Below are 27,208 nucleotides of genomic sequence, written 5' to 3'. Positions count from 1 at the left end.
GCTAAGCTAGCAAAATGAGTAAAGAACAAACATCTTTGGAAAGTTTCTTTGCCAAGGGGAAAACACCCAGCCAGGAGACAGAAGAGGAGCCTTTGACTTCCAAAAAAACAAAGCTACATTTATTACACATTTCTTCTTTTTTGCACCATGAGTGTGGGAAGGGGAGAGGATGATGACACCTTCACGATGTACAATGTCATGCATAACAAAATAAAAGCTCAGGGTCGTCTTGTTACGACTCTGTTCTTCCTTCATCGTAGCGTATAGCAACAATAATCATCCGCTTGTGTCTTGAAGACCGGGTCGTGAAAGCTTTGTGTGACGTCATGGCGTTAAAAAGATTGGGTACCACTGCTCTATGTCACACATGGCTTTTGCCACCGTCATTTTTTTCCCCGTCTGGTCCTGATTTGCGATGACTTGAATTCATTAATACTTAGAAATTAAATTTTAAGCTTAATTTATTATAAATTCTCTATCATGGGAAAAATGCCACAAGAACATGCTAAAAACATGATTTTCATCAGAGTGGGTATTTAAAGATGATTATGATTACGTTATATTTTTGTTTATTTGTTAATTATAAAGAAACAAGTTTAATATCTACAAAACTGTTGTGGATTCTTATATCCACATCTTCCAGCCAGACTTAAAGTTAGAAATGGATAAAGCCAAAATGCAGGCTAACTCCTTCATAGGGGTTGGTCAGTGATTCACCCCGCCTATCACTGAGCTACTGACATGGAAAGCCACAATCTTCCAAATATTAACAGACTTGCTAGAAAGTCTAAGGCCAACATTTAGCTAGATTAAACATATCTCATTCACAATAATTGCATGCTTATCAGTCTTATAGTGTCTGTGTGCATGTGGTTAAGAGACACACAGTGAAAGAGACTGAACGTTAACAGGATCATGGGTCATTTTAAAAGAACAACAGTCCGATAGGTTGGATAGTAAATGTAAAACAAAAAAGAGATTTTCCACGAAAGTAGAAGACGTAAACACCCTGCGATCATTAACAGACATCTTTTTTCAGGGTAAAATCTATTGGCCAAAAGACAAGTATTGCACAATGTGTTGTGTCTGCCAAATGGATTATGCAGCCCTACTTTGAAGATACAATCGGCTGGTAAGAATACGGGCGTAAAAGGCAAACGGTGCCTCTCTGAAACATTATTTATTTATCTCCAAGTGGAAGTGAGAGGCTTTTTCATTAGCCTCTCAGCTACCTGCGTAACACAAGATCTGTGGTGACGCCATGACCATAGGATCGTCATTACACGGTGTGTGTATGTGTTTTTAATTGACACATTGGTGGTATTATGAGCTTTTTTTTTTTACAATTTTCTGATCGACAAGCATGTAGCAGGAGGAAGGCTGCTTTCATCAATGAAACGTACTCTGTGAGCTCCCTCTCCCTGCAACCATTCATAATCACCTGGCCCATTCATTTTTTTTTTCTTTTAGTGTATGTGTGTGTGTGTGTGTGGGGGGGGGGGGGTTACAAAGCAATCGGCTGCTGTTTTTGGTCTACAGGTAAGAAAGATAAAGCATCTTCACTACACTCTCCGCGTTACAAAAGGCAGGTGCATACCAGTCCACATCCCACATGATGCTGTTGATAAGCCTTGCGTAATACACCAAGCCCATCCGCTGCACAATGACAGTGAATTAAAATGCACAAAAGCCGCCTGTGCACCACATGTGGAATCTGATTAATAGAAAAAAAATGTGGCAAATAATAAATACATAAATCATTAGGGCTTTAACATCACATGCAATCTCACTAATATGGGGAACTTACATAACGATTGGCGGAATTTTTAAAACTAGTCTCTTTGGGTGTCACAGATGGGGAACCTCTCAGCATCTCTGCAGTCACGGTGGGGTATATAATGAGTGCCTTTGTGTGAACGATCCCAACAAGGAAACCATGTGACCCAGCATGTCTGCAGGAGGGGTCCCTACCTTCCAACGGTTCCGGAATTGACCCACATGCCACTCTATAGTGGTTCAGCCGGTCACTCGAACCGGTCAGAGGCGCGCAGGCAGAACGACGAGGTAAATCGCGAAGATCCCGTTCTTTGTCAACGAGCGCATACAGCTGCAGAGAGGACGTGTGCCCTGACACATCCTCCTCCCCTAACTTCCTCTCCGTGCCTCTTTAATCCAGCGCTTCACTCAGCTCAACAAGTATCGCCGCGCTGTCTTGCATCAGACGTCAACTGGTTTGATAATACTGCGGCTACTTAGTTTATGTTCAATATAATCACGATTTGCCAAAAGCCTCCCCCCCCCTTAGTCTGAGCCGTCCTCTTTTGTTTTGTTGTTTCCCCCAGCTGATTTCATTCAAGACACGCCCCCTAAACGGCACGTCACAACCTAAGACGCCCAAATGATCTTGTGTTGCGTTCATGTCTGGCTCGAAAATATAAATTCTTCTGACTTTTAACGTTTAAATGTGACATTAATTAGCAGCAAATACAAAGAAAAGGAGTATAAAAAAATGCAGTTATCTTACACATGATTAAAAAAAAGAAACAGCTTCTATAGGAGCTCTAGCATGTGCAGCTAAGCGATTAAAGCTTTTTTGTTTCTTTTTACATGTTCAACGATAATTGTATTTATATAAAAGACTAACTCTAAACAGTAAAAAGAAGTGTGTTGAGGTTGGAACAAACGAGGTTTAAAGTAGTAATTCGGGGATTTTCGAGCTGGAAAAAACACTTGAACGGCTCATCAGGAAAAACGAGAACACGTGCCAATGGCATTCCTGAGAGTTGACAGTCTATCTATCCACCTAAAACATGCTACTTCTCTCCATTCCTTAACGAACAACAGACACGTGCTGCTGCCTCAACTCAAGCCCTCAAATCCACCTCTAAAGTCCTTCTACTGCCAACGTCTTAAAATTAAAACTGAAATGAGTAAAATCAATGTTTAGCAATTACATAAAACTCTAAAACAATCTGATTAATTAAAAAATAAAGCTTTAATTTCTAATTATCTCTCCAATAAAACCCCAATTAAAAAAAAACGCTTCATTTACAACTCATTAAAGAGAGAAGAGTTTGCTCTGTGGTTATTCTGGGTGCTCAGGCATAGCAACTAACACATAGCAACTGTGCTGCTACCAAAAAGGCAGCTCAGGAGAACAGAAACAGTAGATTATTTTGGCTACGTTTATGTACACTACCAATATATTGCAAAAAATATTTACAGAAATATAAGCTTTATCAAGGAAGATGGATGTCGCTATCTGAAACTATTGTGAATTTATCAAATGTATAACCTTATAGCTTGATATCTGCAAGTTTTAAATCTTCTCTATGCAACTTTAGATAGGAAAGGAGCTTAACACTTGCATATTTTACATCTCTGTTGATATATTGGTGTACATGCATGTATTTTCTCTCGCAGCATCATTTCACTATTTAATAGAATGATTAAATTATCATAAGAGCACATGGATGTATGGTCTTGCTGTCTAGCTCAGTAATAAATGAGCTGACTAGGATGTGCTCCACTTTTCACTGACTGTCATCCGGGAACATCTCCTGCCCACTTTAAAATTAATGGTAAGACACATGTATGGAGACTGAACTAGCAAATTATATGCTGTAATTCTTGGGCATTTGTTTGTTCTGGATGGATTGACTAACTTGCCTTCAGGTTTGCAGAGAAGAATGAAGACAGACATCTACTGGTAGAATTTGGTATTGATCCCCATGCAGAACACTGTTTTAAAACTGTTATTCTCATTGTGAATTAGTAGTTTTACTCAGAGCAAAGACAAAAACATTCCACCAGTGAATCATTAGGACATACTTATCAAAATACCTTTTATTTGCTATCAGCACAACCCATTACATTTATATAAGATGTCTTTTTTTTTTTTTAGAAGTTGCTGCATGCAAAATGCTTAAATAGTTCTCTGCGTGACTATGGGTGCCCCTTTTTTATTTACTTGTCTAATATTGTCTTGGAGTCCTGAGAAAATGCTGCCCCCTGACCTGGTTGGCATAGACACAATGAAACAGCATGAGAGATGGGCTGGAATGCTGTTGGACAAAGCAGGAGTTCAGCACCACTGGCATCAAGAGGACTCAGAACTGTGGAGAAGGAGCCCCTTTGCTGGAGAGGTAAGCTTGTGAGAGAACTTTAAAGTAGCACTGTTTCCAGTGAAACCTGAATACAAGAGGTATTTATCTAGTTTTTTATCAGGTTGATCACTCTTTTATGGACTCTTTACCCTTCTCAGCATTTACACCTCAGCTTGATTAAAGGGGGAAGCCAAACAATTTTACTCCCCCTGACTACTTCAAGAAGGAGATTTTTGCTCCATAAAATACTTTTTTCTGCCTTAAATTTTGAATTAAGTCAACAGTCAATAGCTTTCAGTCTTTTTCATACTTTTTTGTCATTTTATTTATTAATTTGGCTGCAGGTGACATGCAAACGTTTGCAGACTTCTCTTTCTCAATGCAAGAAAAAGTTGTTCCCAACATGATAAAATACCATCCATCCATCCATCAATCCATCCATCCATCTTCTGCTTATCTAGCGACAGCAGTCTAAGCAGAAATGCCCAGACCTTCCTCTTCACAGACACTTCTTCCAGTTCTTCCTGCGTCTAAGGCGCTCCCAGGCTGCCCGAGAGACTACAGTAAGTCCCTCCACTGCACCCTGGGTCTTCCCTCAGTGGGACATACCTGGAGTACAAGGGAGACATCCAGGAGGCCTCCTAAAGAAATGCTTGAGCCAGCCCTATACTGTTCCAAGCCATCCATTGCCACCCAACTCATTGTAGCCCCTTGTTTTTTAATCCTAATTAGGCAAAAATAGGAAGTCTATTTTTACTGTGTAATCACACCGATTCTCTATCCTTATCACATGACTTCAAAGAAATTCCTGCATGTGTTTTAATAAAAAAACAACAAAACTAAATGAAAAATTGAAAATGTTTTAGTAACACCATGCAAAGATGTTTCTGGTAAAATAATGCAGATTTCAGTAAGGACAAAATCTACAGTACACAGGTCTTTGAATAAGTTTTTAAAGACCAATGCACACATATAGGACCAAGAGTCTGACAGAACTGTTGCTATTACGTAAAAGACCAAAACCCTCTGCACAAAATGCAAAATGCAGGACAGGATTTGACCAAATACTGTCTTGGAGGGTGACCACACTTCATTTTTCTCCCTTGTGCAGCGTATGTTGTTGGAGGTTTTACCTTTCTCATCCACTCCTGTCCACTCCCCCACTGACCCTAATCTAAACCCCACAGCTCACCCGAATATCCAGCAGGACTGCTTACCCCCTGCCTCAGCTCTGTACTGGAACTGCTTTAAAGCTGTCAAAACACCCAGCTTCTCACACTCCCCATGTGCACACACAGCTCGCTTTCAACACACACACACACAACATCACCAGCTCTGAAAAACACACACAACAAAAACAGTCTATTGCAACCCCTTGCCACAAGTAGGTCAGAGCTGCAGTGGGTCTTTTAAACACCTCCTCGATCACCATGAAACTGATAACAATTTCAAAGATTAAATTCTGCCTCCAGCTCATGCAAGCATAACTGACATACCATACTACAGGTCACATCTGTGTTTAGTAGGAGAGGGTTGGTCCACATGATTTCTTTTACACAGAAAAATCCAAAATGTAGACCTGAATCCAGAGTTGGCTCCCTCTAAGGAAAAATGATAAGGGTCAAAGATGATTCATAAGTAAAACAAGCAAAGACAAAATACTCGCACTTTTGGACATGGAAAAGTGGTCGGGCATTGCCGGAACTAGCACCCTGGCACGAAGCAGAGTGTGTTTTGTAACACTCACCCTGTTTTGAAGATGGGTGATGGCATGAAAGTCAAACGTGAGTTTAGGTGTAAAACTTTCAATGCTCAATAAGACCAAGAGGAGAAAATGTGAGCGGCCGAGAATTTTATTTACTTGCTTTGCTATCAGTAGTCTGTTTTATCTGGGTTTCTGTTGGTAACTTCCACATCTGTGAGCTGTTGTTTTTCCCCCATTTAGCACTAATGAACACATTGCCCTTTTTGTTGTAAAAGACTCAAAAAACATCAAATAAAAGAAAAGCTATCTGTGAATTAAGGCTAGTATAGGTTAACCATTAGACTTATGAACCATTGAAGAATCAAAACATTATATTTTTAAAATATTTAACAAGGTTGAATCCATCTCAACAGACATTTGAAGTCCTTAAATATGCTTTTAATGCTTACCTGAATGTCTCATTGCACAATATCTGGACTGGACAGCAACACAGTACAGCAGTTTGCACTGTCTAAACCATCAGACTCCACAATCATGTTAATTTCAAGGTAGGGCATCAGAAATCCAACCGACCTGGCATTTCTTTAAAAACCAGCTATGCCACTGAGCAATACTCCTCTGTAGTTTGTGTCTGAGTTGTGACCTTATAGTTCTTAATAAAAATATTGGAAACATTTATTAGAAAGTAAAACATGGTTTTCATGGGTTTTGTGGTTGCTGATTTGTTTTATTCAAAAACTTTGGCAGTGATGCCAAACAGGACTTTTCGGTAATACCAGCCTGAGGTAGTGTCTGGGGTCAGATAAGAACACAGTAGGGTTTAAATGAATGCTCCAAATTCATGTGACTAATGTGTTGCAGAGAAACAGAAACAATTGATACATAAATAATCGCAGGACCTCATGGACACTGAGGTCACTACAGAAAGATGTGGCTGACAGGTGACAGACCTAAGACTCTCTTTATCTGCTGCTCCACGCATCCAAAGTGAAATATGAGCAGTTTTAGATTGGAAATTGTTTTTTCAGCATAAAGAACTTCATTTGAGCTAGGAAAAATGTTTGTAAGCAAGGTAGTCGCTTGATTTAAAGGAAGACATGTGTTCAAGAGGATTTGGATTATACTCTAGCAAATAAAAGATCACTTGGGAAATAAGTGCTGAGCCAGAACTATTCTAGTGGATGTGCTGGCAGTGCAAGTTTTAGTTCTTTATAGAAGTGTAAAAAATAAGTCAATGAATCAAGCCTGGTTGGACCTGGCTTTGGAGAAAGCAGTATCTCAATATTTGAAATGTTAAGACTTCCGAAGCAGCCAAATAAAACAAATATCAGCAGAAAATAGACCATAAGTCTGATGTGATCTCATAAGTACCAAAGAGAGCCTGCAGTAGATTTGTTTGGATAAAATGTGAATGTTGTTTGGGTTTGCATAGGACAGTTGTTTGACAGAAAAATAAATGATGACAAGAGAATGCACAAAAGAATTTACAAGTCTTTAATGTCACTAAATCCCTGGTCATCCAAACAACTGTTGCCTAAATATTTTTAAGATCAACTTTCTCTGTTTTAAGTGTAATTTACTAACTCTCATTTCAGTTGAAAGCCTAAAGCCTTTAAATATTTGCCCTTTGAGCTATTTCATTCTTGGCATTTAAGAGTTAGTGGTAGTTGAACTTTTCAACACTCTGTTGCAACGTTAAATATTGGATGTTACTCATATAGGGCAAAACTGGAGTAAAACAGCTCTAATGTATTTAAAGACATTTTTAAATGCCTTTCACGGTTACAGTATTTACTTTACATGGACAATGGAAGATGTTGAAAAGGTGCAAAAGGAAGGAAAAACATGCAATTCTTTTTTTAGAATTTAACATTTATTTTTCACGTAAACCTAATTGGTTCAGCAACAGGAAAAGTTCATGCTTGTGTGAAGACAAGCAATATCTCCAGTTTAAATGCATATTTCTGCTACTTCTATCATAAGGGCGGCAGTGGCTCAGGCGGTGGAGCAGGTTGTCCAATGATCGAAGGGTCGGCAGTTCAATCCCCGATCCCCCCAGCCAACTGTCATTGTGTCTTTGGGCAAGACACTTCACCCTCCTTGCCTCCTGCGTGGCTCCACTGGCATGTGCATGTGTATGAATGATCCCTGTGATGGTCAGAGGGGCCGTAGGCGCGAACTGGCAGCCACGCCTCTGTCAGTCTGCCCCAGGGCAGCTGTGGCTACATCAGTAGTTACCATCACCAAGTATGAATGAGGAGTGAATGAAAAATGGACACACTGTAAGCGATTTGAGTGTCTGGAAAAGTGCAGATAAATCTAATCCATTATTATTATTATTATTATAACCCTCTAATTTTCAGAATATTTGTTGAACCTTAGACCAAACAAAGCTGGGAGGGGGGGGATTTAACATGGTGCCAATTGTGATATAAGCATCAACAGAAAAAAGCTTAGGGCCGCCAAAAAGAGGGATAAATTATGTTAAATATACTTATGTAGCACTTTTCTACCTTCTTTGAAGGCCCAAAGCGCTTTACAGTCACCGTCCCATTCACCCATTCACACACTGATGGCAGCTCCACTGCCAAACACTGACGCCAACCTTCCACCAGAGGCAAAGTGGGGTTCAGTTTCTTGCCCAAGGACACTTCGACACATGGGCAGGCAAAGCAGGAATAGAACCTGCAATATTCCGATGGGAGGTCGACCGCCCTACCACTGCACCACAGCCGGTCACCACAAATGCTCACAAAGTGTAGCAGAGCCAGACCTGTTTCTATCATCCAATTGATTCCCCCTCTCATGGATATACTCCTGAACAGAGACAGCATCAGATAGCTCAGCTGAGCTAAGACTGGAGTTTGACTAAATCATGAATGGAAAAAAAATGAACTGAAAGCTTAAAATGGATTAACATTGAAGTCAAACATGCCTTTTTTGCTTTAAAGTGAATATTAAGAGTGGAAAAAAAGCTCATTAAAGTACCACAATTGAAAAAGGGTATTTAAAAGGATATTTAGATCTGTGCAAAGCTTAGATTTCTTTTCAGTCTATAATAAGGTAAATAGAAAAAGTAATGGGTTTTTATAATGTCGTCTACTTCTACGTAACTTTGTAATCAGATAAAAATAATAAATTATATTAAACCAGTCAAAAATAAAATTAGTTTGCTAGATGCATTAAAAAAAAGGTATTTGCTGAAAGCCAGAAAATACCCCAAAAGAGTGGCTCAGTGGAATAATGGCATGTAAACTATTGCATACTAGTACATTTAGGATTGATTAGTGAGTTAATGGTAGATCAATGGATGATGTAGACATTTTTCAGTTTACCAGAATATCTGTCTATCAGTGCATCAAACCAATAGTAGCATTTCACCTTTCAGTTGTATCTTCTGTCTGTGCAGCCCTAAAGCCAGTGCATTTATCTTTCTCTGACTCATACAGGATTAAAGATGGCAGATAGAACGTCTTTTTGTCTGTCTTTTAATAACCAGAACTCCACATGCGAGAGGCATCTTTTGGATTTGAGAATCAAATATAGTAACTGTGTTGAATGGCTGAAACCAACATGAAAACTGCCTTGAGGAAGGAATTAAGCAAAAATAAAAATACTTCAGTTTTGAGAAGGGCAACACATCAGGGCTCTAACAAGTCAGTCAGTACTCTCAAAACAGCCTGATTAAACAGTCTGTAAAGCCAAAACAAACACCTCTGAACTTCATTCTGGCACAGAAAAGTGAAGTGAGTGGCCTCACAGAAATCACACTGCAAACATCTGAAAACTGCTGTTTATCAGAGGCCCCCATTCAACTAGGTTGAGAAAAGGTACATGGTACTCAGTTGTATTCAATAAGTAATCAGCTAATGTTATCTGATAAAAGGCCTTAAAACTACTTTTAAATATTTTAATTATTGCATGTCGTTTTACATCCATGATGAAAGAAAATGAAGGGATATGATGGGCATCACGGAGGCCTTGACCTTCCACCTCCAAAGAGAGGGGTCGTCGGGTTTGCTATCGAGTCGCTTGAAGTATAAATATTGGTTTTGTTGCTCTTTTTCAACTGTCTACTTCCTGAGTCTGAGATCTCATGAAAAACCAGCAACCATCTGCCTCTGTTTATACAAACTGTTGCTCACAGATACTAATATAGAGCAGTAAACAGAGAGGAGGGGGCGCATGTGAGTGTAAAAAGACAAACCTGGAAAAAAAAAACATAAATAAACTGCTTCCCCAAGAGTCAAGACATAACAGGAAGGTCCTCTGTTGTGTTTACTTTAAAAACATGAAATGTTGGTAATCTATTTGTGCTGCTTTGTGGATTTCCTCAAATTGTGTTGCACTTTAGCAAACAAAACAAAAAAAGCTTCAGCAATGCAAAACATTTTTTTTTTTGCAACAAAAGCTATCCGCTTTAGATTTTTTTCAATAGGGATGGGAGTGGATTTTTTAATCCTTTGTGGTCATTTTCTCATTCGCACTGAGGAAGCACGTAATCCTTTCATTAGTGTGAAATCGTATGAATGCCAAATGCAGAGATACATTTTTTTCCACCTTCAATGAAAATGCAATAACCTCCGCTTGAATTCATGCTGCAGAGCGCATGCACACGCTCACAGCTGATCCACTATGGGATGGAAAAATCTATACTAGTGTTCTGTTATTTCCGCTCTGCTGCGCTGTGGCCTGGTACACAAACAGCATGGTATAATCTCAGCACACTGTGACCACATGTCCTTTATTTGCCAAGCTGCAGCCTGGCCACCTGGGTTTTAGTCATTCGAACAAGGGCAAGGGGCAGGAGGGTGCAAGTTGTTAAGGATGGAACATAACTGTTGATCCTGGCTTATCCTTAAGACTTAGGAGCCAAACTCAGTGACCGCTGATAAAAATGTTATGGTGAAGCATGTGATGATTTGTGCACCAAATAAGACTTAAATTAAAAGGAATCATGAAAGTCACACAGCCCTTTCTAGCATTCTGTTAGCCGTATCTCAGTAAAAGAAAAATCATTTTGCACAGCATCTGTTGTGGTCTCCACTGGTATTAGGTGTTATGTGATATTAAGAAAGAATAATGACGGAGATAATAGAGAACCTAATCAAATATTTATGCTGAAATAGGAGTAATGTCTTCTAACGGGACATAAAGAGAAAAACAAAGACAAGGTGAATAAAAATGTTAAACTGTCTTCTTAAATGACCAATCATCGTTTGCGTTATTTTAAAAGCAGTTCTAGTAGTATTTTAATTATGAATATGCTGGTTTTAGTCAAAATCTTTTTCTAGGACATAGTTTCTGCAGAGCGGTGGGAGTTTATTATTGAGTTGTGGGCGGGACCCTTGGAAAAGAGCAACCCTCCCTTTAACCTAGTCATTGCTGAGAGCTCTCTGTTTACATTTACCCCCTGTTTGCTTACAGCCCTTCACAACCGCAAACTAACACTGGCGAGCAATATTGGAGCTTTCCAGCTCGGTTGTGGGAAATGACGACGTACATGGATCTAGTCGTCTACAAGCATATGCATCAACGGAGTGATACACCCACCCAGTGTATTTCTTTTTACGTCACAAATACGATCTTTTTCAAACAGCATTTTTTTCGTCTGCTCCTGATTCACAACTATTGGAAGAAAGAATTACTCAGAATTTCAATCTTGAGCTTAATTTTCTTAATCTATCACCTATATCATCAGAAAAATGCCACAAGAACATGTTAAAAACTACAAAAACACAATTTTCATTAGAGTGGGTCTTTGAATTACCCAGACTCCCTAATTTCTATTGTCTATGGTGGTTACCTCTCAAAGTGTGATGTTCCCCCTCTGTTAGATACCACAGAAAAATGGATGAAAACTGTCACTACACCCAAGTGTCACATCACCTTTGAAAAGGTGTAATGTAACAAAAGATTGATCAAAGCTAAAAACATCTAACCAGTCCTGCTGATTGCGGTTAATCTATTTCACAGTTTAATGGTAAACCAACCCACAGAACCAGACAGGCAAAGACTAACTGTGATGACGAGATCTGTCATTTGCAGACGTGCTACCAGTTACCACATCTGACTCATCCCATCTGTTGTAAGTGTGTGTGTTGTAAAAGGGAGGTTGAAAGACAAACAAAACGGGTGAGGTTGCATCAGCATTGTAAAACCGTAAAAATAGGGCGTCCCTGACGAAGCATTTAAATAGTTGTGAGGGGAAACACCTTGAAGAGATGCTATTTATAGAGTCTTGAGACACAATTGCACAATAAGAGATTGTAGTTTTCAGGCGTGAGTTTGCAAAGATTAAAACTGTCTGACCCTGTTGAGCAGGAATGAGACCCTCAGGTGTTTCTCTTAACCCTCCAACTCTGAAAGAAGAGCACAGTCAGTAGACGTGTATAATATCCCACTAACATCTTTAAAGTAAGAAAGATTTTAGTGGAGTTATATCCCCCCAACACTTATGTATATTCCAATTTTCACATGGGTGCAGTGCCAATATTACCCAAAAAGGAGCTTCTAATTCCATTATTCATTCATCATTCATCCATTTTCTCCCATCTTTTCCCTTTCGGGGTCACGGGGCTGCCGGAGCCTATCCCGGCCACTTGGCCATTATTATTTTTATTTTTTGTGACTGTACTGCATTTTGCCAGTTTTCTCTATTAGATCTACCACCAATATTTAAGTGCAGATGTCAAAATTCTAAGCTAGAAAAGGCCACATTTGAAAAATAAACTATGTCTAAAGTGGAAAAAATGTAAATCCAAGCAGAAATATTTAGACTTGGAGCAAAAACTAAACATGTAAGAGGCTGCCACTGTGTGAACAGCACAGAAGCTAGACATATGGGTCTGTTTGGGCTCATGTAGACGTGTGAAGTACACGGTGTGTGGGTCAGCCGCCAAGGTCCTGCAGGCAGGGGATGCAAAAAGACGACCACACCTGTCCAACTGGAAACTTATCCCACACACTAAAGAGGCCAAAGAAGCCTGCTATGCTGTAAATTGCAAACGGTTTTTGTTGAGTACACACACACACATACCTAGTTGGCATTGCCTCAGTCATATGATTTTGGAGCCAATTCACCCAAAAGGGACCAGTTATCTGCCACAAACGAAGGCAGCAGATGCTAAAAAAAGAGGCACCCGGGATCAAATTGCACACACGGTTAAACAAAAATATGAATGCAATATGCACACAAGCACACAAGAGCAAAGTTGAAGGCCATAGCATATGGTGGAAGATGGTAAACTAATATATGCACTGTCAGGATGCACTGCATGGCATACTGTAAAGACTGCATGGCTACAGCCAAGTGGTGCTACTTGGTGTCTGGAGCAAAGCATGCACACATATAGAGTTAGCTTTGAATTTAAAAGATTAGAGTTACATACATGTAGAAATACATTTGCTTGCATTATGCAAGCAGTGTTTTTATGCTTATCTTTGCTAACTAATGTACACGACTTTTAGTTTAAAGTTCCAAGCTGAAAGCTTAAAACTTATGACAGCTTTTTTGTATTCAAGTGCACTAAACTGTCCTCCTTAGAAGTTCGTCTTCAACTGTAATTCCCAAACCATTCCTGGTATTTTGTAACGATGCATGTATTGAAACAGAAAATTTTTTATCACCTTATCTTTGGCGTCTTAGGTCAATATTTAAGTTAAGTAATATGGCTTTCAGTGCAACCATCTGGACACAGCCCTCTGTCAGACACTGGCCTTACTCCAGCTTGAATTATCTGAGCGGCCATGACTGTGCACGGATGTCTGCTCTTAAATGAACTGGATTTCTTATCATCTCTTACCCACTCAGTCTGGCCCTGTCCTGTCTTCGCCCATAAAACAACACTTTCTTATCCACAGCTCTCACCACAGAAACAACTCCAGCCCTCACACCAGAGCTCTTGCTGTGGGGTGTGTTTTACATTATATATCAAAAAAGTATAGATAGGGCAGTGGCAAGTTGTTTTTGAGTTTTAATTGACACATGTTCTGTTGGTCGTTTGGTTGTTGGGTTAATAGATTTTTGTCTTTATTTAATTAAATGAGTTAAAATTGGCGTGTATTGTGAAAACAACAACTACTGGACGGCTCAGGACTGCACATTTGGACAGGAAGCTCAGACAGATGTTTCACATGTGGAATCAGCTTTTGGAAGAGCTGAGGATTTGTTTTCATTTTGGGACCAGAGAGGCCAGCCGGGCCCTTCCTCTTTTCCGGATCATATTGCTAACTGCGTATATTTGAAGTTTTATCTTTTCAGTCCCTTCACCGATAGTTTAGATGCAAACAAGATGAAATAGAAGTCTAAAAGAAGAACAAAAAGCACTTGTTTTTCATTTCATCCATTTTTTTTTAATTATTTTTATGTATTCAGTCTAGCACCACAGTGCCTCTGCTTGATTCCCTCTTTACCCAAAGCCCCTCTGTGTCCCTCTTCCTCAAATTCTTCAGTCTTTTCTTCTCCCTTCCTTCTAACATGCACAGACCGGGTCGTCTTTGTTTTCAAACAATCTGTTTCTATTCTCTTCTTTTAGCACACAAGGGCTGTTTTCTTTCTTCAACCTTCTGCTCCAGCTTACACATTCTTTGTTCATGGACACCCCATTTTTGAAAAGTGCTAATGGAACAGCACACAAAAAAAAAAACGTCTCATCAATTTAATTTTAAACTTAGCTACAACACAGACTCTTTTAATTTGGATTGTTTTGTGTTATAGTGTCACTTAAGGATTAATATATGTGTTCATTGTTTTCTGATTTGAAAGAAAACAGGGTCAAACTTTGAATCTTATAGTTTCTGCCTATACAAAGGACGTTTCTGAACTTACACAAGAGATTGCTTTTTGTATAATTCCCAGCTGTGAAGACTTAGCCCCAATGCTTGGCCATCTAGCAGCCAGAAATGCTTGGTGCGTAGCTCAGCTGGAAAGCCCCAGTCATACCCACCCACACACCCTGAAACACACACACACACAACAGGCTCCTCCAAGACAACACACTCCTATGAGCAGGGGCAGACGAAGGAATGGGCCTCACCCCTATGGAAGAATGGTTCAAATTCCACTGCTGATAAAAAAAATAAAAAATTTAAAAGTGGCTAAAACCAAGCAACTGATGTCAGCTCTGTTAGAGTGTCCCCGCCTGGACAGTCTTCAGTGATAAAGATGAGGAAAATAAACAGGAACTGAGTGTTGCCATCACTGAAGATAAATGGTTCCTTCCCCTGTGAGGCCATAACCTGTAATAACTCTTCTCTCAGACTGTGTATCCAAGCTGAATCTACAGTATTTTTTCAGACTATAAGTCCCATTGATATATAAGTTGCACTTTGGGGAGAAATTAATTTAGGAGAACAGAGAGCAGACTTTTCTACTTGAAAGGTAAATCATAATAACGGGATAGTTAACAATAATAGACTGAATATATGCATGCTTTACTGCCATAATTCGTTGATGCTTCTTTAGCTTTCTGAAACATAGTAGGAATCGAGTACATCAGCGCAACATATGAACAATTATTCAGAAAACCATAAAAAACATGCTAACAAGTCAACTAAACTCTAAACTATCGCTTTAAATCACTAAATCCATTGAATTGTGGTGACATAGAACAATTCAGCCAAGACCAGCTGAGTGGCGCTTCTTCCTCTGTGTTGTAAAAAACAAATAATACTCACCTACGGTGCCCTCTAGTGGTTGTTGCTGTTTATTTTATTTATATATAAGTCACAGCTGAGTATAAGTCGCATACTTGGCCAAACTATGCAAAAACACTATTAGTTTTTTTTTTTTTTAAAGACAAATTATTTTCAGTTTAGAAAAAGTTAAAATCACAAGAATGCATCTTTTACTTTTTAAAATAGAAAATATTTTCTGGTGCATGTGCCCCATGAAAATTAACCAAACTTACCACTAGATGATAAGAAATTGCCCCTTCTGGACAGATGCTATAAATCTCATGCAAAAGTTGTTTTCTTTTTGTTTTGTTTTTTTAAACCGGCAAATTAAAACAAAGTGAGGTGACCTCTGACATCCTGAAGCCCTACTTTTTTCTCAGATGAGACATCCTCGTTTTGAACAGAAGTTCAGAAAAGCTGTGTTTGAGGTTTTGCTAAGTCCTCTGCGGTGACTGAACCGTTATGCAACCCCGTCGCTGTCTATCCGTGCCCCTGCACTCTACTCTTCAGACTTTATTTTCTTTCTGGATCGAGCACAGAACCGAACCGCAAACGCGCTCTTACTTACCTCTCAGACTCTCGCCTCCGTGATCAGCTGCCTGAGCTCTCTTCTCCGCCTTTTTCCTCTTCGGTTTACTCTAAGCTGCGCTCGCTCCTCTCCATAAACTGCAAAAAGCAAACACATGAGATCACCTCCTGGGCATTCCTCTGGATGACAGCACCGGATCAAAACTCACAGAAGCGATCGCTCGAAACTCTTCAAACCACGGGGCTTCTTCTCCTTCTTCGCCTCCTGCTCGGTGCAGATCTGCCAGAGCGGACACGAGAAAACATAGTCTAGTAACCGAGAGACGCCGGGAGGAATGCAATTACACGAGGACTGTTGCATATTGCAAAAGCTACAGACAGCCCCCTCCGACCCCCCCCCCCCCCCCCCCCCCATCCGCCTCCCTCGTCTGAGTTGTTCGCTTGTGGTCCTGATGCGAGTTTTTCCACGCACCCTTTGTTGTTACCGTCACACCTACCGGGAAGGAGCACATGGTGGAGGAAGGGGCGCGTGCTCTTTTGTCTGCTTTCACGCTCTTTTCCCGATAAAACTGATTGTGGTTTCATTGTCACACCTTATTTTCTAGTTTGTGTGTATTTAGCGCACTAAAACCTGAAAGCTACATTTGCATTTACAGTCAATGGGATTAGTTAGTTTGCCTCCTTTTTCTTACCCCTTTTCTCACCGAAATGCTCCTAAAAGTTGAGTCGTCGGTGAAGAGGGCAGCTGCCTCCTTTCTCCTCCCCTAAGTTTCCTTTCTTTGACTCCTGAAGCGGCGGTAGAAGCACAATCGAGCTGAACTCAGAGCTGAAGAGCATCCTTCATCCCTCGCGGACGGCAGCTTCTAGCAACCAGCTCCCTGACGTCAGTCTCGTTATAGCCGCGCGTGCCACACCCATCCATTCATAAAGTGGAGCGCGTGCCAGCCTCCAGGGCCGGGCTCGAGGAGACTGAAAAGTTTTTGCTGTTTTTTTTTTTAATTAGCAACTGAAATCTGTATTTATTTAGCACATGAATTCAATCCATTTGACAACCAAATGTTTGAGGTAATATCATCAATAAAAACAGTTTATCCTAAAGTGTAAAAAAAAAGATATATTTGAACAAGCAAACGCTGTTCATCAAATAGAAACAAGTCACCAGACCTAGTTTACTTTGAAGTTGTTCATGTATGAAGAGTTGTCACATGATGGGGTTAAAGTTGACTAGCCTAAAGTTTCAGTCAAAAGGAGCACAGATGCTATAACAAATGTTATATTTCTCTAAAAAAAGGGTGGGGTGGGGTGGGGGATACAATTACATAATCAAAACTTACAACATGCCAACCACAAAAGAAAATATTCTAGAATTCCTATTAACAATCAATATACTGCACAGGTGGAATCTTTTGGAAGAGGCAGAAAACTTTTGTTATGGTTTGTGATTTTAGCTGAAATATACTGACAAAGCAGTATTTACACTGCTGGTGTCAAAGTTATTTTGGCCATCTGGAATCCTTCTAAACTTTAAAATTTTTATCTTTAAAACGTTTTTTTTGTTTTGTTTGTTTAAAGCCCCACTCCAATGAAAATCATGTCTTTGTTTTTTTACATGTTCCTTTGGCATTTTTTTCATGATGGAGGACATATATAAAGAAAGACAGTATGTTTCTTTCTTGATCCAAATCATTGTGAGTCAGGGCAGCCGAAAATAGGCCGTCGTAAAAAGCTTGCAGCAGTGACATAGAAGCTAAACCGGCTGGCCACAAGCTCCCTGCTCTTCTCTATTCCGATGCATCCACTTGTAGATGACTGCATCCATGTACGTCTTTGTTTTCCTTCTCCTAGCTGGCATCTGGCTCAAAACTGTAGAGCAGATAGCCACAATAATGGACCTCATTTTTGTTCCACAGGTCATGTTATGTGTAAACTAGTGGAAGAGCAAGTAAACATGATGGGAAATGGGGGCGGGCTTTAAAATTCTTTTTAAACAAGGTTTAGTTTTTTTTGTAAAAGAAATAAAAACCATAAAGTTCAAGTATTCCATATAGTTTAGATCCATGAAAATGAGCGAATCTTGATGGGCATTATAGAGGCCTTGACCTTTTGGCAAAAGAAATAAAAACATAATTAAAAGACCAATGGGAACACTTTTACAATAACTCAATAGATTATTAATCTGTAGTTATGGATAATAGAGCCCAAACTAATTTGTATTACTCAAGGCTGCGATGCCTATTTTAGTCCAATTTGTTTTAAATATTCTTCTTTCTAATGCTGACAGCTTGTGGTGCACATGTGAAGCAACTTTTGAAAAATCAATGAGCAGTTCTAACAAAAATAGACTGGACTTTATTCTCCAGATTTTACTATTTAGTTAGACTTGGCAAAAAATATTAAGCGTAATTATTTATAAACTCACCGAGACCAGATTTTATTTTTAAAAATGTGTATCAACATGCTGGTTCCAAAATAATACATACTTTATGCACTTGTCCTTCATTAAAAGATGTTTTGACAAAAATATTTTTGATTTTTCAATTTAAAAAACAAACAAACAAGGAACCATTCCAGATCAAAAATCAAGTTTAAAAGTCATAGATCACAACAGCTCATGATTAAGGAAGCATCTCACTTTTTATGTACCGGTAATCAGTTTTTTTGTGTGTGTGGCATTTTTAGATCATATTTTAGATGCTTTTTTGCTCACGGCATTATGGAGTTCCTTTTTACCTCAAATGCTGATGATCTTTGCTCAGTGGCTCTGGCTGCTGACCTAAACATGTCCACCTGAGCCATTCTTTACACAAGGGCTGTAGAAATTACCCAATGTGTATTCAGCTGAAAGCTTCCCTAAACCCTCAGTTTCATCCTTTCCATTACACACCCAGTACAATTTTAAACCTGGTCGGATGGCAAAGACTGAAAAACAAAAATGTAGTAAAGTACAGGTATGACCTATTTCTTGTATGATCATGGTCATTGTTTGGCAGAATTTCTTGCAAAACAGAATCAAGCTCGCACGTATGCACGCACACACATGCAGACACACAGGATGTTCTTTTTAGCAATTGTTAAGTATATACTTCCATATAAAGCTTGTAATAATTCACACAATGATGCCTGTGACCTATGAAAGCCACAGACAAAGGAAAACATTTGGCAAAATAAAGCATCTTAATTTTTTTCACAAATGTACCTAAAAAAACAGTTGGTGTCAAATGTGACAAAAATCATCTGATATTTAGTCCTAGATAGTTAGCTGTGACATTATTTTGTGTCTTCTATTTTTCTCATCAACTTTGTGGCATCTTTTTAAGGGTGTTGTCGTTCAGGCTGTTTGTTTGCCCTTCCAGTGTATTGACAACACTTTCTTAACCATTCACTGTAAGGGAGAGGTTAAAACTCAGTCCAGTCTTAGTCACAAGCAACACCTTTCTTTTCTGCTACGTGATAAAAGTCACAGGAGGTATGATGCATGCCGTATATGCAGTATAGTTTTAGACAAACCCATTGCTCAGCATGCTCCACCTTTGTTCTTTCACAAAAATGTATTTGTCTTCTATAACCAATCCTTCTAGTTGGTCATAGAAACTCACCACAAACAGCAAAAATCCAAAAACTTGTTTTGACACTAAGCAACACAAAAACAAAGGTTCAGTATGATGACAACAGTGTAACATACTGTAGAACTTTATTTTTCACCTTTTTTGACACAAAGGCTGTAAAAGCAAGGTGGGGAAAAAGCATTCATTGTCTGGAATAAGTTATATTAAGTAGTGGTATGTATATTTCATTGGCTGGCCCTGTGACAGGTTAGCAAGGGGTGCATGTGACCACCCCCTTCTCTTTTACTATATGAATACTTGTATGGTGTTTCTAGGTTCTTGGTGCCTGTTGAATTAAAAAGGTCAATTTGATGGTTAACCCCAATTTGTAGACAACGCAGCACCACAAAATTACATTTTCCAGATGTTACTTTACCATTGACCCAGAAAATGTACCTCTTACAGACACTAAGTTGCCATACACAACATGACTTGGTAAAGAGCTGATGGACTCCTGACTAATAGGTGAAAAGTTGAGGATGGGTTGAATCAGCACATTAATCTCTTTCAAATACATTTCAAAGCTCATACGGATTTTAAAACATCCCCTTTTGGGTGAGAAAAAAAAATATGCAGACAACATGTTTCTTTAGAACATTCATATCTCAAATGCAGGAATCCTGTTCAGCTAAACCTCAAAGTCATCATCCTGTGACGAGAGCAACTTGTCCAGGCTTGCTCTAACCTCAGTATGTGTCGAGTTCTAGGCAACCATCGTCAAGATGTGGCTGGCAGGCCCTGATTAATCGCACGTACACACAAATGTGCACACTCCACTGTGGATATGTGCTGGAGAATCATGCTGCAACTAAAAGTGTACCTTTGGAATGAACTGAAATAAGACAAGAAAAAAGTAGATACTTCTCTTTCTTTCCCACATACAGCAGTTTTGCTGATCGGCTAGACTGCCTGTCAAAGAGTTGTCGAAGTATTCATTTCAGTCAGTCTCTTGGTTTTCTTTAGCTCTTTTTCTCTGCTGTTCTTCATTTAATACATGGGCGGGCTAAAGCTTTATAGCAAAGTCTCTTGCGTTGCACATTTTCATTGTTGGGCTGTAATAGCACTATTGATGCAGCCTCATTGGCACAAAAGAGGTATAATGGGAGATCCACATGGTTCACCCCCTTGCTGTCAGTCTATTTTTCTGAGGGGGCAAATTGCTGATCGTTGTGGTGTGAAAGGCCCATGGCACCAACCCTTCTGGAAAAACACAGCTGCCATTGAATTTCCAACCCATACATAAACAAACAATGCACAAAGACCATCTTTGCCCCACACAGTTCAATTTCACTCAGCAACTCTGGGCCGCCAATGTGGTGTGTCACAATGGCTTTTGACACGAGCCATCAAATGACCACAATAACATAACGCTGGCTGCAGACAGACTACAATGGGCCTGAAAGCCTCAGCTTTTCTTCTGCTCCATCTGTCAGACAAAGCAGTTTTATGGATGTACCAACTGAGCTCGGACAAGTGCTCTCAACAAAAAAAGGCACTCACTGTTTCATTCCAGCCATTGATGCCTGCACTACAAATATCAGCGGCGTCTAGAAGTTTTCTTTTCATGTTGACAGGTATTGCACACGTCTGGCTTGACACATTTTATTCAGAATAGATTTGCTTGTGTTAAAGGACTTTGTCACACACATGTAATTCTCCATGGCTCAATTCTGTCAGAGGAGTTATATCATCTGACTTTAAGAGGGAGCTACTTATAATCTTTAACAATCATCTGTATGCCTTTACATGAACATTTCATACTAGGAAACTGCCTAGAATGACCTGTTAAAATCCCTGCTCAGATGAATGTCATTATTCCAGAAGTATCAGCTTTGGCCAAACCGGGTGACAAACCAGCTGGACCTGCTAGGAGAAATACGTTTTACAGGCGTTTTTTTTTTTTGTCAGGTTGCCAAAAATGAATAAACTAAAAGAGCACTTTCATATCTGTCTGCATTGCATTTTATCTATTTACCTATTTGTCTATTCCACACATGTGGTAGACAAACATTTAGAGGGTAAAAAAAAAAGGAGGGATTTGCAAGATTTTTTTTAAGACTGACATGCCGTGTGTCACTCTGTCAGTGAGGACAAAGATCAAAGAAATAACATTGTAGCCCCCACCAAGAGTTAATCCCCCACGCCCTCCATGCACACAGACACCTCCATCAAGGGGTGCGTTCTCTGCCAGTTGGGCACCTGGCCTCTTTTGCCCACTGTCTGAGCTGCCTGCGTCCCCGAAGGGTGTCAGTTAGGTGCTATGAATAGACAAGCGCGGATGCTCAGTGCTGTCAGCTGGGCATTGGCACGTGGGGTTCATGTCAGCATGACTGCAGCGCAATACTCTCAATTGGCGTCACCGCTCCGACTGCACATTGGGGTCACCATGGAAACAGGGATGAGTAGAGCTAAAACTGCCCGGACATCCATTGGCTGCCTTTTCCCAGACAAACTCTGATGTCTTCATTCGTCATTTGTCCTCTTTCCTCGTCCCTTCTGTGTTTCCTCTTTACATTATACCAATATGATGCTTTGCATAGATGTATGTATCATGGTCCTTCTTTTTTTTCTTCCTTTTTTTTTTTTTACCAATAAGATTGTTGTTTTTGTGGTCTAAATTAAAATATAAAATCAATGTTAATGCAATCCAAAATGTATTCATGAAGGCCTGGAGCCTCGAATTTTGAAATGCTTCTTTGTGTTTGCCATCATTGGAAGGTCAGTTGTTACAGCAGTAACTTCTATTTTTTTCTCTGCAAGCCTAACCTCCTGCTCTTTTTTGTTGGTCCATGCAGTGTGGAAGTGAAAGCCCATAATGGAAATGCGTGGATCAAGTTATTTCTCTTTAAAAAGAGTTTTCCCAGGACAAATACGCAAGTTAACGTGTTTATACTTTCGCTTCATTTACCACTTTGTGATTAATCACATCATGTGTCCTAGGTGACAGGCCAGCTGGCAGGGGATGGTCGTGAGTTAATAAACAAGAACAAAGATGAGTTAATCAGCAGCTAGCTGTTTCCTTCCTGTCCTTCCCAGGTCTTTTCGGTTGTTTTGCTCTGAACCAGGACTGCTTTTTATTTAGAGGCACTTAAAACAAAATTTTTACAAAATTGACCTTTTACTCAACTTTCATCTGACATGATTCATGATATAATGACATACGGCTATGTGAGAAGTTGTATCGCATAGAGAAGTTAAAATTCCAAAAAACAATAGAAAAACAAAAAGTGAAGTGGCAGGCAGTTGGAAAAAGGTGAAACAAATGTAACCTTTGACTACATCAGTGCTCAATGTCATTGTTCCTTTATTTCATTGCATAGTATTTTACAGTTTTTACTAATACATCACAACCTTTAGCCAGAAAAAAACACATTTTACAGAATGACAAAAAAGGCTTTTGCTTTACACAAATTAGTTGTAATGGACAAAAGGGCATACATTTAAGATATGGGATTTTTAACAGATTTTTCATCTTTTTCTTTGGTTGAAAGAAACGAAGAGTTCAAGTTCAGCTCACTGACTAGAAGGTGGCCCATGCAATTCAATGGGTATGCAACAAAAAAAAATAATCTCTTCACCTTGAAGGTCCTTTATGGGGGATATGAGAGATTCACACTGAAATGCTGTCTTTGATTTTGCCAAGCCTGAAGAGATGTAATATTACAAACATTATATATTTGAACTACTCTTTTCATACACATTATGAGGACATTGTTCTAGAAGGTTTTAAAGACCCACTTAGATGAAAATTGGGTGTTTGGTGTTTTTAACATGTTCTTTCTCACGATGGAGGACATGTATAAAAGAAATTCAGCTCAAAATTGCATTTGCTGAGTATTTCTTTATTCAGATTGTTGTGATTTAGGAGAATACGAAAAAATCCTGTTGGAAAGAGTTTGTGATGTATAAACTACAATTAGCAGGCTGCCTGACCTGCTCCATTCTCCACTTGTAGACGACCAGATCCATGAACATCTTTGTTTTCCTCGCCTAAGCTTGTACCTGACTCAAAATCGTATGACTGGATTGCTCCAATATTTCTCACCAGTTTTGTTGTACCTGTAATGTTAGGTTGGGGTTGTGAGGGACTATAACCTTGCATGAGACTGTGTACAGATGAATGTTGGGAAGTAAGGGCGGGCTTTCTCAGTGCCAACCTTCCGGACGACAAATTCTAATGAACTGCTGCTCTACAGACACCATGCCCTAGAAAAATAGAAAATTATTTGGTTTTTTTTTGCCTCAAAACGCATAATCATAATCAAAAGACCACTTGGAACGCTTTTAGAATGAATGAAAAGATGATCAGAGTGGGATTTTAAGTCATTTTTTAAACCCGAACTATTCTAAAACTTTCTTCTTGGATTGAAAATCTAAGGAAGTGTTGACTTGTATTTGGACAATTGTTGAGATAAACTTCACAAACAATAATAAAAAAAATTTTAAAGAGGCAGTGAAGTCTGAGATGAATTTGTGCGACTTTGGAGTAAACGGCAGAAGTGTCCAGTTCTGGGACATTTGCCTTCAAACGTCTTTTTGTGTATATAAGGAAGAATGGACTCCAAATCATTAGTGAATACCTAGTTCAGCCACACTAGAATGTACCTGCAATATGTTGGCTTTTAAAAGGGAACAACTTGAAAACAAACATTTGGTCTTTCGGCAAAGTATTTCAAAAACACTCGTTTGTGGTTTCAAAAAGTTAAAGAAGCTTTTTAACAGTGGAAATATCTTCAATTTTCTTAACTGTTGATCCGATTTTTAGTTTTCCATTTTTATTCTTCTTCAGCAAACAGTTGAAGATATAAACCTTTAGCAACACAATAAAAATCACGGCTTAGTCGACCATTAAATGGAATATTTTTTGACCAAGTGGGAAATCATGGTTCTAAAGAACCATGACAGAGCATCATTGTTATTGTGAAAGATGAGGTAACTAGAAGAAGGCAATATTGAAATGAGGGAAAACATGGAACTGTGGATTATTAAATGTGTAAATGGGACATTTATTGTCAAACATTAAATTTGAGAGTCTAACAATCAACACCTTTAATGAAGGTGTTAATTTTCGATAAACCATCATATTATGAAAGTTAATTAGTTATGCATAAAAAATGAATTTGAAAGAGTTTGACAACTCTAACATAACCTTTTTTTCACACAGTTTCCTAATATCTTCATGAAACATTGACATTTATACGATACAGTTTCCAGTCAGCATTACAGTTAAAATTGACTAAGAATGATATCATTTTTAATGAATTCTTTCACATTTTCATTGTCAAGCGTCTGGGCCAGACAACAACTTTGTTGACAAGAATGTGATGAGTTGGTCATCATGCCTGTTTAACACTATCTCCTGCCAATGCAACAACTGGAGAAAGAAATGCTCCAGTTTTAAACCAAACCGTGTGTAACACCAGAGAACCGAATCGTGTGGAAAGTGAATTGTTGCATTCCTACTGCACATATATGACACAAGTGTCAAACACAGGCTTTGTGCTAAATTCAGTATTTAATGTTTTTGAGTATATTGCACTTAGCTTAGTAAAAGCCAACGAGGAAGGCTTTTTGTTATTGTCACTCGCTCACTTGCAAATCCAAAAAGGGATTTTTCTGGATTTTTCGCATTTTGTAGTTGTTTTGTCAGACACAAATCAAAGATCGAACCGAAACAAAACTGTGATCCAAAACGGGAGCTTTGAAGTGATTCTTGGAGAAGGTAAGTACTGGCATCCCCAGTAAAGAAAGAATGTAAAAAAAAGAAAATTAAATTAAAAGTTTTTTCTATCTTCCTGTCACCCAGCTCTCAAAAAAACTATAATAATTCCAACATTTTCATTTATGTCATTTGTTTTATATATATATATATATATATATATATATATATATATATATATATATATATATATATATATATATATATATATATATATATATATATATATATATATATATATAATGCCATAATGGCAATCCTTTGGTAAAATAACCAATATAGTATCAAACTTTGTTGTACCTTCATTACAACTAAAGTGATTGGAAGATGGTTAATTAAGAAACTAAAAGAAATGGGCCTAAATGGATTTTAATGCATCATTTCCTCTATTTGATGCATCTGACTATTCTATTATCTTGTATTGGGATGTTTTCTTTACAGGAACTGTAATTATTTTACTTGTTTGTGATGAGAAACAATAGCGAGTACACGGCTTGACGTTTGAAGGAATCGTCTGCATCTCCTGAAGATGCACCACTTGTCTCTTTCATATTAACCCCATTAGCAGAGTCACTGATGAAGTGTCACAGCAAGGGTTTCCAGGATATGCTTGTTAATGCTCCAAGTCTGTTTAGAGGCCCACTAAGTCTATCGCCTACACAGCAGAGGCCATAAGATGGGTATTTTATGTGGGAGAGCAAGAGCAGTTAAGAATTATAAAAAAGTCTTCACAAGTCCAAAGATTTTGTTTCACAACCGAAAATAAAGAAAGAAAAAATGAAGGGACCTTTGTCACAAATTCTATCATTACAACACAGCAATTACCAACAATAAAATACACAAAAACACATACACGATTGCACACCAATGCAATTTATAAAAATGAGAGTCTGACGTTATTTGGAAGAGAGTCAGGAAAAGGAATCCATCATCATCTGAAGGGTGCCATCTGCACATACAGTACACACATACACACACAAATCAGCAGCGTATAAACGTCAGTCAAGCCAAACAACGCCCTGTGCTAGGCAACCATGCCATCCTGGGGCAGATGGCAGTGTCTGATCATATTTATTTGACTTTAATCTAATGCATTTGAGTCCTGTTGCTTATCCGTGCTCTCCAAATGACATTACAGGGATCATGCAAGGTGTGTGTTTTTATTTTTGCAGATGAGTAGGCGATTGATTTTTTAAGCAACAGTGCATTTATAGAGGGTTGGTATGAGCTACTTCCGGTACGAGTCTAAACCTTCAGTATTTTTTAAGTCTCTATTTTTCTATTTCAAATTTAAAACTAATTTTCAAATTTAAAATCCATATATGTAAAACTTTATTCAGCCATGAATAAAAATCCTTATTCAATTTACAAAACAGCAAACTTTCACAAATTCTCAGTTTAGATTTATTTTGAAAATTAAAAATAATCCCAAAACCCAAAATGAATTTGAATTTTCAAAATCTGAGTGAAAGGCAAACACAGCAATAAGAAATCAAGATGTTTTAATTAAAAAAAAAAATCTGAAATCTTATTCTCATAATGCATTTCTGTGGCCTAATTATTTTTTTATAACTAACAGTTGATGTGTGTGGTGTAACGATGTCGTTCTCTGTGGTAAAACCCTGTGGTACAAGTTGCTTTACCCACATTCCATTGTTTAACAAGGCATAAATCGATCCACAATAACCTGCTGACCCACCCACTTTTGTCAAAACTTCGCTTCTTTTCCAGACCTTCCCAAGTCATCTTGTTGCTCCTGTCACTCCACATTCCAATGAAGTTCACCAGGAAGACAGGAAAGTTCTAAACCAACGACTCTCTTCTTATTTTGTTGTATAATCATTTATTTGTAAATTTATGTTACGAG

General features: G+C 38.7%; 1 protein-coding gene across 6 annotated transcripts in view; it reads right to left on the bottom strand.

The window, feature by feature from the left end:
• rhobtb4 (Rho related BTB domain containing 4) overlaps positions 1 to 16,914 on the bottom strand; it is a 37,500-nt gene extending 20,586 nt beyond the window's left edge. The window contains exons 1-3 of one of the 6 annotated variants that reach the window (XM_023958532.2): positions 16,710 to 16,914; positions 16,227 to 16,297; positions 16,058 to 16,155 (exon numbers count right to left, since the gene is read on the bottom strand). Coding sequence is in view for 3 of the 6 variants with exons in the window: in XM_011479283.4 (XP_011477585.1) it covers positions 1,972 to 2,000 (29 nt within the window). In the remaining 3 variants the exon portion in view is untranslated. Of the gene's footprint in view, positions 1 to 1,807; positions 1,906 to 1,971; positions 2,368 to 16,057; positions 16,156 to 16,226; positions 16,433 to 16,709 lie in introns of those variants that run through there. The other 5 variants (XM_023958533.2, XM_020706002.3, XM_078952218.1 and 2 more) reach the window with 5 other exon arrangements.
• Positions 16,915 to 27,208: the final 10,294 nt, after the last annotated feature.

This window comes from Oryzias latipes, chromosome 9 (genome assembly GCF_053564925.1).
Source record: "Oryzias latipes strain Hd-rR chromosome 9, Olatipes_Hd-rR_3.1".
Classification (NCBI taxonomy): Eukaryota; Metazoa; Chordata; class Actinopteri; order Beloniformes; family Adrianichthyidae; genus Oryzias; species Oryzias latipes.
The sequence above is the reverse complement of the archived record's forward strand: the minus strand, read 5'-3'. Positions and strand labels throughout refer to the sequence as shown.